The sequence below is a fragment of the Saccoglossus kowalevskii genome, chromosome 21, assembly GCF_978046115.1.
Source record: "Saccoglossus kowalevskii chromosome 21, keSacKowa6.1, whole genome shotgun sequence".
Classification (NCBI taxonomy): Eukaryota; Metazoa; Hemichordata; class Enteropneusta; family Harrimaniidae; genus Saccoglossus; species Saccoglossus kowalevskii.
This window is the reverse complement of record NC_140661.1, coordinates 11,539,463-11,552,214: the sequence shown is the minus strand read 5'-3', so window position 1 is coordinate 11,552,214 and position 12,752 is coordinate 11,539,463. Positions and strand designations below refer to the sequence as shown.

The 12,752-nt window shown below is 35.8% G+C and overlaps 1 protein-coding gene across 1 annotated transcript; it reads right to left on the bottom strand.

Moving 5' to 3' along the window:
* Nucleotides 1–7,214: 7,214 nt before the first annotated feature.
* On the bottom strand, nt 7,215–12,533 carry LOC144356497 (uncharacterized). Its single transcript, XM_078011190.2, has 4 exons — nt 12,515–12,533; nt 12,061–12,282; nt 9,665–9,733; nt 7,215–9,472 (listed from the first exon to the last, which is right to left on the bottom strand). Exons 2-4 carry the CDS (start codon nt 12,206–12,208, stop codon nt 7,626–7,628), a joined length of 2,064 nt encoding a protein of 687 aa, XP_077867316.1. The 5' UTR covers nt 12,209–12,282; nt 12,515–12,533; the 3' UTR covers nt 7,215–7,625.
* Between the last annotated feature and the right edge of the window lie 219 nt (nt 12,534–12,752).

Here is a 12,752-nt window from a genome sequence, read left to right as displayed (position 1 = left end):
TTTTTTGCAGATCATAAAAAGTGGGAATGCATGCAACAACAATAGTAACCCGATGGAATATTTTAAATATAATAATTTTATTATTTTGAATATTAAAGAAATATACATTGGTTAAATGCGAAGCACTGTTTCACGTGTCATTTGGGTAATATAAATGGGAAAATTAGTGCATGTTACGCAGACAACCAATTTGATCGTTTTATGTAATATTATACCCGTTCCCAGTCACGTGTTACAAATTGGCTACTTCCATCATGCTTTGCGTGAATTTTTGTGTTTGCGACGACATTCTAATTGGAGTTTCATCAATTATATTCAATATTGTTGTCTTGCTTATAATATCCACATAGAGTAAATGTTGTGTTCATTGTGTTCTGAAAACTCTTTAATTAAGTGACCTTGATTTAAAATGTTGGCGCGTTCGCGAGGTAGTGGTTGTCATGACACATCAAATTCTATATAAAAAGTTATACCAACCGATGTGATAATTCAATTGAACTTGAATATGTATGAGCTGCAAACTGAAGCGCCACCACAGTCATCGCTGGTCCGACAGAAAAATAAGTGTTTGTCTGAACGTAGTAGGATCAAGTGACTGTGAAACACAGTCTGGACAATAAAATTTGGAAACACATTTTTACATAAACATGCCTCTACGCCGTGTCATAAAAGCATATATACAGTGAGTTGAGTCTCCATAAAAGTTATTAATATCGTATTTGTTCGTATGTATTCTTCATAGTCTCAACCAACCAACTAGTCGGCTCCGTCTGTTTATGCGTGTAACCATAGTAACACTTGTCACAAAAAATGATAAAACGGGTAGTATTCACTAAGTACTGTAAATAAATACGGACACATATTTATGCATATCCGCTTCTAACCAAACTTTTCGGTTTGCATCTGATTGAAATTAACGAGCTTGTAGTGTATATCGTCATGGCAACGCTTTTTAATCTGTTCACAGTTTGGTTTTGTGTTCTATACTAAAGTGACGTCATCATGACGTAACAAGATACCGCTGGTTTCACATCACTATATTAAGTGTATCTGCACGGTATGACCCACATTCATACCTCCTCGTTGCCACGCAACCGGTGCGCATGTAGACTCGGTTGTAGTGGAGACGTCGATCTAATACTGTTATCGGAACTTGCTGTATTTGCCCGCCTTTCGTCCTGGTATTCCATGCGGTCCCAGAAGGCCGGGTTAATGTATGGTGTCACTACGCGATGCCCCTGGCGTGCTCGGTTGATTTCTTCTAGACTTGTCTGACTGTTTTCTAATATCCCTGACTGATCATTCATTCCCACAGATCTCGACTTTCCTCGTTTCTTCTTACACCACTGGCATAACCTCTGGAAATACAAACAAGGATTATACGTGATTATTTATTTGTCTTAATTTTCTCAGATAATGGGGAAATTGATACCAAATATCAAGTTATTGACAACGAACGGCTACTTATTGAGAATTATACCATGGTTTCTACCATAAATTTCAACTTGAATGGCTATATCACTAACATATAAATATCTGTACAGCGCTTGTATAATTACAGTTCGACCATATAGCACTTTGTGATACACAATTGTCACATTATATCTCTAGATGATTATGTATGCATGACATAAATATTTAAATTACAATGGCCAATACACACTTCCAAGTTAAAGCATATACCTTAAGAAAGTATATTGTTCAAGCCGAGACCAAACTGCTGGCTGACGGTTCCGATGCTGAGCGCGGGTGCAGTCAATGAGGAATTATCTCAAAAAATGTTCTTTTCATGAATAAATACATTTTAAAAGTTTAGACATTTAGACTGACTAATTTAAGGGGGGTGAAAGTTATTTATAGCCTGGACTCTGGCTAATGAATTGTTTTACTTCCCTCTAGATTTGTTTGAGTTATTTTGCCCATTGTCCACGTCTTTTCGTAGGTATGGTCCCACGCATGTTTTAGCAAAAACCTGCCAGCGAAATATTTCTGCGAAATTCCCTCTTGCTCAGAAATTTACATCATACTGTTTTCTTATATCAAATTCAGAATTCCCCCCTCAGTTTTACAAACTAACTGGTTTCAAATAGATTCTACAAACGAATATTTAGGCCAAAAGCTGGGAAATTACCACAATGTCGTTAAACTAAACACGTGTCCTCAAAAACTATATTAATTCACCTCACTAAAAAAATCCCAGGCCACAAAAAAAATCTCAAAATTTGTTCCCATTTTCAAAAAAAACAACAGATTTTTTAGCAAATAGCTCAATTTACTGTACCTGTCGGCGAATGTACACATAACAATTCATTCTTACCGGCGCTTGTTCCCATATTACGATGACTAGGAATATAAATAACAACAGTAGTACCATCGCGAACACTAACGCCCAAATTGGGTGGAATTTATTTTTCGACATAGTGTTTTCTACGTGAATTTCACCGTGACTTGTAATCCCCTGGCTTCTGTATGTCAATCAGGCGTGCAGGACTTCGAGTAGCATTCTGTAAAAACAACGGACAGTAGTGGATATCATGTATCTCTATAAGTGTGAGTCACGTATATTGAAAGTGTTTCAATATTATTCCAAGTGACACTGAGAACTAGGTCATCATAGACGTATTCACGAAAAATATGGATTTTAGAAATAAGTTCGTTTGTTTTGAATTTATTCACTATCTCATAACCCGGATTTCAAATTTATTTAAAAAATCCAAATGTAGTACAGTGAATTTCACGCATGCAAGAATAATTTTTATATAAACAATTTTTAAATGCTTTATAAATTTCAAATGAAAAGCATTTGACCAATCATAATATATTAGCTGATGTACTCCGTCAATATATATATTATCGTTCGCGTCACGTGGTAGGAAATCAGCCAATGATTGAATAAAACAGCCAAATACTGCACCTGACACATGCCCTCAACGGGAAATGATAAAAACGCTTTCGTATTTTTTTACTGAAATGTTGGCGCTGAAAACTTGAAAGGTACGTCTCGTTTTAGTTTTAGCGCTTTACGATTGATAGACTGTAGCCGCCAAGGAGATATATTCTTGTTTGCGTTTTTCATTTACATTTGAAGAAGAAAAAAACATTGCACCATTGAATGACGCATATTCTCTCGTTGGTATTCATAACTTTCACAATTTACCCAGCTTCGTCCATCTACAAAATCGTGCGGACCGGTATTTTCAATCGCCGGTCACGGTTTGAATCAGACGCATTGTTGGGTTGTCTCGCGCACTGTCTCAGAAATAGTGTTATAGTTTGCCGAACTACAACATGCCGTGGTTACGTAATAGACCATTTCAACAGCACGTACCCCGCGAATACAGACTTTAGGCATTGCCGTATACATGTACATGTATGTAAGTTGTGGCACAATGGAGTGGTGACGAAAGATACGATGAAAATTAAAACCTATTGTCAGGCAAAAAAAATGATATATTAATACTATTTACATTGCTTGTTGATGTCTCGAAGTATTCGTTATTTTTAGTATGGTTCTAACGACGACGATAAAATATCATGTTATGCAAGTTATTTGACAGTTTTCCGAAAAAAAATAAAAATAAAATTAGATTAAAAAGTCCAATTGACTAATACTAAAACCATGAATTATAGACAGATTTAGACACTAAATACACTTATTGTCTCTACAATAAGCGTATTGTCAACAACGCACTGGTAGCATTCTACTTTAAAAAGTGACCCATCATGATGGTCCGATGCTAATTACTAGCGCTAATGTTGTAAATAGGTGAGATCCACAGGTAAACATCACAAAAGAATGTATATCTTTGGATTTTGTAAATATACAACCAGTGATCAACATATAGTGAAATAGTTATAAATTATATAGTGTAGCCGAAGCTTATATACAAGGCAGATTATGATACGTCGAAATAAGTGTTAACAAACAAGCTGGTCTTTGATTGGTCGGATTGCTAAGTATTATGGTTCAGTAGCCAATCAGACACAAGCTTTGTATCGACTCAAATTATATATAGGTGGAAGTTAATGTTTTTACAGTATCATGTTTATTTCGATTTATTATTAAGAACACAAAAGGTACGATTGAAAACCACGGATACGTGATTTTTGTGTAATGTTGGCATTAGAAAATAATAATCCTTTATATAGTACCGTAAAGGCATTACATGGTATTTATGTGATAAATATTTGATATTTTTATTTATTATCATAATTGTATAAAACTCAAATAATAAGGTTCGTCATGATCAAAGATTTAACACACGTAGTTAACGCGTAAAAATCGTTGTTGTGAACCCCTCGACAACAACGGTTCATGGACACTTGTTTTTGATATATTACCAGAGACAAGTTAAACATTTATTATCGGGGTTGTTGTAATTTGATTTAACACAACAATTTAGGTAACTCGTCTCATTGTGCATTTTTTCTATACTAAATCAAGTTTCGTGTAATGTCACCTGATCAGCTGCCTGATGAGTTTTCGTAAATCAGGATCGGACTACGGGATAGTTGATTTTAGTTGGACGCCAGCACAGCTTTTCAACGTAGGCCTGCTCGAGAGCGTGTTATGACATACAGTTCTGTGCCAAGGCGAACTACCTAATCTGAGAGGTCTCTTAGCAACGTATTACGACCGAAAATATGTAACAATCTTCAAACTGAATAGTCAGTTTTAGAGTATACCTTTTCGGCCGTTCTTTGGCCTAAACAGGGGCGTTCAATTGGGACATTTAAATTGAATTTGGGGTGGCAAGTAATGATCCAAGTATTGCATGAAGGGATAATTGGCAGTTGTAGTTAAATAATGATGAGTCATGACGTATCACCCCTGGTTGGTGTCCGTGACGATTGAACGTGACAATCATTGGCGTAATAATAACCAGACGTCGACACTTACCTTTTAACTTGATCTCTGGTTATCTAATAACAAATCTACGTTGGCGAAGAATGACGATGTCCTGAGACGAAGTACGCCGTGAAATGGCGGCTCGGATAAAATTACATCGACACTATAGCGACACGAACATGCGTTCTTATGGCATGACCCCTCGGCAGTTGGGTTTGATCCACGCAACGAGGTTTGGCCAATGTAGTCAAACAATAACAAGGTATGTGCCTGTCGCCGACGTCTGTTATCTCCGAGTCTAGCTGGCGTACACACACACACACGGGGTGACCTATGTAACTAACGTGACAACTTTGACTTAATGTGATATCCACATTCGAAATGCTATTTATTCTATGTAACTGTGTAGCTGCATATCTCCGTGTCCATAGTAGTAAGCCACTTACAACATCGACATCTACAATCTGCGGTGTATTTGACTGCTGCGTGCTCGTGCTCAGTTCACGAGCGGTCACCTAATATACGCCGCTTCTTACCCTGCTAAGAATTTGCGATTCCATAGTAACAGTGATCATCTGAAGATTGAAGAAAAAATACTCAAGACGAAATAATTGGGTATTTACTTATCACCATGACAACCAACGTAACTGTATTGTATACAGTCATATGTCCGTAATGTTTGAGGATGACGTCATGAACATAAATTTAAATAATATTGCGAGTGACACATATTCAAGAATGAATATTTTTCCAACCGTTAGGAATGTAGGATATTCAGTCTGGGGGTGTACAATGACGTCATTGCCGCATTGCGTAGCGGAATATGATTGTGTATGTGTTATGATTACTATCGGGAGAGTGGCCCAATCTCTAAATCCTGTGCTGACATTGAGTTTCCCAACTTGGGAAAGGTAAAAATACCAACAGATACAATTTTGAAACACTGAGGGTTGGCAAAAAAGGTTATTGAACAAGTTTTTTTTTTTTTTCTGTTGATATTGTCACTTAAAAGCTGCTTAGGTAATTTGTCAATTTTCTTTTCATTTTATCAAATATTTTGTCATATTCGAAATTTCTGTTCCCATGGCAACTGGATCTCCACCAATATTTAATAGATTGATTCCTGACAACCTATCAAAAGACAACCTCTGCTGAAAATTTCCTGAAAATTATTTTTTTTTGAGTTATAAATGTGAAATAATTTCTGAAATTGTTTTTTGTTATTGGCAACCATATTTACCAAAATCTAATCGATTTGTCTACACCAATCATTTCCGAATTGCTGTTTGCATGGCAAACAGAACAACAACGTTATTAAAATTGATCCATTGCCTCAGGTCGAAATTTCAAGAAAATCTACCTTTTGAGTTACAAATCAAAAAATATTCCCGAAATTACTGTTTCAATGTTAACTGGTCCTCATTCATGACAACATTTAATGAATTGGTCATTGTGTCAAAGGCAATTACAAGTTTTTATCAAATTTTTATTAAAATCACTTTTTTAATTCTAATTGACAACTAATTTCCGAAATTACAGTTTTCATGGTATCCTTATTCATATCGCTACCAAATTTTAATGGGCTCGTCCTTGTGTCAAGGCATCCCACTAACATATAAATAACAAATCATTTCCATGATAACCCTACCATATCTGCACCAAGATTTTTATAGGGATGTCTAGTGATCTTCCCCAAAAAAGTCACGCTATCAAAACATTGGCTTGGGTAACAATTATTGTTGGTCACATTATTCTGGAAGGCAGGTCAATCGACTTCCTTAATTTGCACAATACTAGTATTTAACGCCAACCCACAAAATGATGTAATCACACAACTGACACACTTACCCAATTTTGATAATTTTTTCATAAGGTATTTCACAAATTAAGGTATTACACATGCTGTTTATTTAAGTTTTTATAATTACTACCGGTATTGAACAATTTGAAAATTCAAATCAATCATTTCAAATTACAATTCAACTAAATAAACGCAACTCAAAATGCAGAGGATTAGTTACTGTGTTAAAAGAAAGGAAAGCTGTTTCTATCAACTGTACACGTTTGTAATTCAATCACTTAGTGAGGTACAGCCGAGAACAACATAACGTGTCATTTGCATGTACGCCTCGAGTCTGGAGGTGTGGGTAACACATATGTTGTCAGTACCGTCTCTGTTTTTTGTTATTTACTTCCATGTCTCATCTGGGAACAACGTTTTGTAATTTCACATACTTCTTTATTACTTTATAACAAGGCAGCACACAACACACCTCTTTAAAATCACGCTATTCTGTTTTCGGTTGTATCTTATCAAACTCCGGAATGTCAAAATGCGTATTTTGTATATTACCCACTTCTTCGATTTACTGGTTTATTCTGTCAATTTTTACTTCATAAAACCAATATAATAGCAATACAGAAATGAGAAATATCATATCCAACCATAGATCTAATTACACAAGTGACACAGAAAACTTTCCATGTCGAATAATGCACATACATTTATATACAATTACGTACACATAATGCACATATATTACCATTTCAAACAAATAAACATGCTAACAGTACAAATAATTTAATATGAAAAAAAATGAAAGGTTAGATTAAACTTTCTTAAATATAACCTAACTTATATGAGATAAAACTTTGTTCACATTAATTAAATGCCCAAACAGGTGACATCCATCTTATTTTTTTAATTACCGCTAATTAATTGAACTGTTGAGTAAATAGTACAGTAATTAGTAAACAAATTAAATTGTAAAGTATTTCATCCTACATTTTCACTTCCAACTAAACCTGCACGTTCTTTAGGATCCACTTGTGTTTCACTTTTATCATCAGATTCAAATCTGTAATTATCACCCATATCTTTGCTGCTTTCAGTTTCACTGGATTCACCTTCAGCCTGCTCATTTTCTGCATTCTTGTCTTGCTCTTTCTTATCATCTCCATTCCCATTTGTATCTCCATCTCTGTCTCCATCATACTTACCCAGGTCAGTTTGCTCTGTATGCTCACCTTCATCCACAATGGTCTGATTTTCTTTCTTGTACTCTTCATCATTATTTTCTTCTATCTGTGATGTTGTCATATGTTCTTCATTATCACATACAAACTCATTTTGTGGGAGAACATTATTGGTTTCTTCCTCACCATCACCTGTGACAGTTTCATCATCATTGATGTTCTTATTCCCATCATCATCATCACCGCCACCTACTTCAATAGTAACATTTTTGTCAGAAATATTGCTTGTGGTTTGGTCAGAATCTACTTGACTAGTATCTTTATCGACGCAGTATTGGGAATCACCGGTATTGTCTTCATTGGTACCATTATTGCTCATGTTAACTTTTTTATCACATTCATTGTCATTATCTTTATCTCTGTTGTTATTGTTGACATATTCACCAACATTATTATCTTCGTTATTATCCCCAGTACAACAATTTATTTCATCTTTGTTATCACCCTCATTTACAAGACCTCTGTCTTCTACATTTTGAACAACTTCATCTTCAATGCTCACATCCTTTTTCATGATTTCAATTACATCACCATTGTTACTGGTATTGTCATTTTTCATACCGAGCCCTGTGTCTTCAATTGTATCATTACTATCATTGTTAACAGCATCAACAGCCTCTTCTGTTCTGTTGTTATTGTTTACATTTTCACCAGTATCACCCTTAATATTATCTTCTTTATTTCCCCCAATACTGCCATTCATTCCATCTTTGTTATCATTCTCATTTACAAGAACTTCCTCTCTGTCTTCGACTTTTTGAACAACTTCATCTTCAATGCTAACATCCTTTTTCATAATTCCACTCGCATCACCATTGTCACTGACATTGTCATATTTCACACCGTCCCCTGTGTCTTCAATTACGCAATGTTCATCATTACTAGCCTTGTTGACATCATCAACAGTCTCATCCTGGTCTTTTGGACCTTGGATACATTCTTTATCGACACTGTCGAGATTTTTGACTTCCCCACTTCCGCCATCTTCATTACTGGAAAATTCATTATCACCATCAGCATTCCCAACAACATCTTGTCGTTCAGACTGATTGTCATGATCTGTAACATTACGGTTAGTATTGTCGCCACTTAGGTCATTAGTTCCACCACCTTCTGGTATAACACTTGCAGGACTATCCAATGGTTCAATTGTGGGATTCTTTTCATCAACACCATCTTTTAACTCAATCACAGCAGGAGCGTCACCATTAACTCTCTTCTCAGCTTTTTCTTCTTCGGCCACATTCGCCTTCAGTTTTTCTTGTTCTATCTCAACACGTGTTAAATTATCACCATTATTATCTTGTGTCTCTATATCCCATTGTTGACCAGTATTACGCCCAGCTTTGAGAATATCCCCACCATCTTTTGATTCATCAATTGAGTCACACTGTTCTCCGCCAATAACAGTTGTTTGGTTGGTTTTTACTGAACACTGGCGCACAGTCTCATCCATGGCAACTGTATCCTTTTCAGCCTTCCTTTCATAATTAAAAGCTTTTTTACGGCCTACTATGAATATAAAGTATCCCCAAAGAGCTGATCCTGGTATAAGACCCATGAAAGCCATTGATGTGATGATAAGTTCTACATAGAAAGAAGTGAATTACTTAGTTTAGTGATGGCAATCCCTGTCACGGGGTATCAAAAAATGAATACAAACTTATTGAAATACAACATAAATCAAGTGGATTCTAGCCCAATAGGATGTACCAGTATTATTTAACAAATCGTTAATGCCACCTACTTTTTTTACTTAATACTTATTTTAACTCTTACTTGTTTGGAATGACATTGTTGCATTTGCTACAGGTGCTTCTGTCGTTCTTTCTGTCGTCAAAGGTGTCGCTGAAATAGAGACAAAGACTCATTGGAATTAATAAACATGAAATACAATATAATATTATGTTAAAATAAAGTCCAGTTGTCTGTGACTCATACATTTATACATATAATACTAAATGAGGAGTGTCTTGTCGACAGTAAACCATATACACATACACATAACATTACATAGGTCTGTCATCACAGGAATTTAGTCCGTGTTGAATCTACCAATGTTGACCATATAACTGTTATTATTGGCATTTATGTGAGAGATGTGAAACAACTGTTGAAATTGATTTGATAGGTTTCACGATATAGTTAACAATCTTAACAATATTGGGATGGTTTGATTGCCAGGCACTTTTGAATGTAGTTCAATTTGAGTGATGTTGAAACACAATTTTGCTCAGTGATGCCTGTAGTGGTAAATGGAGTACCATATGAGAGTATAAACATTTTCAATTTATAAATGTTGCGTGGTAAAGGATGGTCGTAATCATAAACGTTCTTCAGTTTCAGACATCTGTGCCCTCTAGTGACGGAGTTCTACTATGACGTCAAAATAACGTATATGGGTCAATACCTTGAATATAATAAAATATCTCAAAATCGTTATTTTTAAAGATGACGACAACAGATCAAACGACACCGACGCTTTGAATGGCTTCTCTATTTTTTTGTATTGTAGGATCTTTATTAACTGATACATGGCCATCGGCCCAAAACAGTAAATACAAAATATTTAAATGATTTACAATATTTCAGCTGTTTCCCTCCTAAGTTTCATAGCATTAAATACAAACCAGCTAAACGCCGTAGAAGTACATCATTTTGAGTTTTCAGTAATTCGATAAATTTATTTACAGTTGGTGGGGTGCAGTAGTAGTGTGGGATATAGAGACATCTAATGTGGTTATAAAAATTACAAACTAATAAAAAATGGAACTCGTTCTCAATAGAATTCATATTGCAAAGCTCGCACGTACGTTGATCTCTTTCAAGATGACCTCTGTCTTTTTTAATTCGTAAACAATGTGATGAACATCGTAGCCGAGATAGTGATTGCATATGGGTTCGAATATGAACAGAAAACAAATATCTTTCTGGTTCTATGGTAGTTTTAAATTGACAGTAAGTATCTAACTTGTCTAAAGTACACAAGTCAGCCCGCCATACCAGAGAAAGATACTGTTTGAATCGTTCCACGAATGTATTTATAAACACATTAACATTTCCAACTTCTTGTGCATGCCAAGCATCATTTATATTACAAATGGAAAGTAAATTTTAGATGTCACTGATCCAGGTGTGTTTTGTTCAGGTTCCCCGCCTTTCGATATTGTATAGCATATTGTAACATTTCTTGGGGTACCTTGAATTTAGCATGGAAATTAATTTTGCCCAATATTTAATGCAGCGTTTCGCTGAGTACAGATAGATAGGATATATCCCACATTCTCCTAGAACACTACTATTTGGTGATCTATTTGAAACACCAAGAAACATTCTACAGGCAAGATATTGGACTCGTTCTAAGACATTTGCACTCTCTAAAACCCCAGATTTCCGCCCCATACGTTAGTATTGGTAATATCATTGTATCAAAGACCTTAAAATAAGTTATGTAGGATAGAGGGCGTAAGCAATTCAGAGCTTTAAATGAACAAAATAAAGTTGTTTTCGCTTGCTGCGCCAATAGTTTTGTTGCCATTGACCAGTGTAGTCTACAGGAGAACATAATTCCAAAATATTTGTAGTATGAGACGGTGTGGACCTCCATCCCTCCATAAACCCACTTTTCGTTCCCTGATAAATGTCCCCCGTCCTTGAAAACAATAATTTTGGTCTTCTCCAAGTTTGCAGACATACTCCAGCGCTCACAATACAATTCTAGTTTATCTAATAACTACAGGAGTCCGACAACTGAATCTGATACAATTGCAACGTCATCCGCAAATAGAGGACAGAATAATTCAATTAAATCAGGAGATAATTGAACACCGTGGTGCTCCGAATTATTCAGCTCATTACATAATTCATTGATAAAGAAGGAGAACATTACCTATTCACGTCATATTGTAATTTTGTCAATAGAGGGCGCTATTTATAGGAAAGGTGTAATGGTTTTTCAGTATTTATGAAAGATGCGTTATGTAAATCTAATTTCTCATTACTATATTTAGAAACATGTGTCATTAAGGTTCAACTTTTGAAGATTGCTGGAGAGCCTACGAATTTCATAGCGACACTGAATTCAGCCAATCTTAGATGCGAGTAAAACACATTTTGGTGACGATTTTCAACAATCACCCACCAAGAACATGCTTGAATGAATGAATTGAACTTACTGGTGCGTCTGGGAGTTGCAGTAGTAGACGTTGTCACAGTGGTAGGAACACGTGTAGTTTTTACGGTTGTTTGTTTGGTGGTAACAGTGGTGTGTTGAACGGTCGTAGGCTCGTGTGTGCTCGGTGTTACAGTCGTCATTCTTTCCATCGTGGTTGGTCCAACAGTAGATGCAGGAACAGTGGTGAATGTCGTAGTTACGGGGTTAATAGTGGTGACATCCACTGAAACGATACGACCATGACTCTCATAATGTTGGATATCACTTACGTGCCACATTTCTATTAATCTCTTGAGCATGCGCAACCATGCATAATTCATCATTTTTGTTTGCTCAGTATCCAACGTTTTGAGTTGATAAGCCTATGTGATAACTTTTACATATTATGTTTCCATGGATTATATACGATACAGTGATATTGTAACAAGTGATGTATATGTTTAAAATAAACTTACAAATTTCACAGATAAATCTATTTACTCGCGAGCAGTCTAGGTCCAACCATTGGTAATCAGTATTGCTACAGAGAGAACGGAGAATCTCAGAATTCTAGTGACATCCACCCTCGCGCTTTTCCAGTGATGGTGTTGTGTTTAGATTTTGTTGCAAAAAGTGGATAAAAACGTACATACAAACATTTGTTCGTGAATGGATACGAACCAGCTGCCGTTAAAGCGTGGTCAGTCTTCCGAT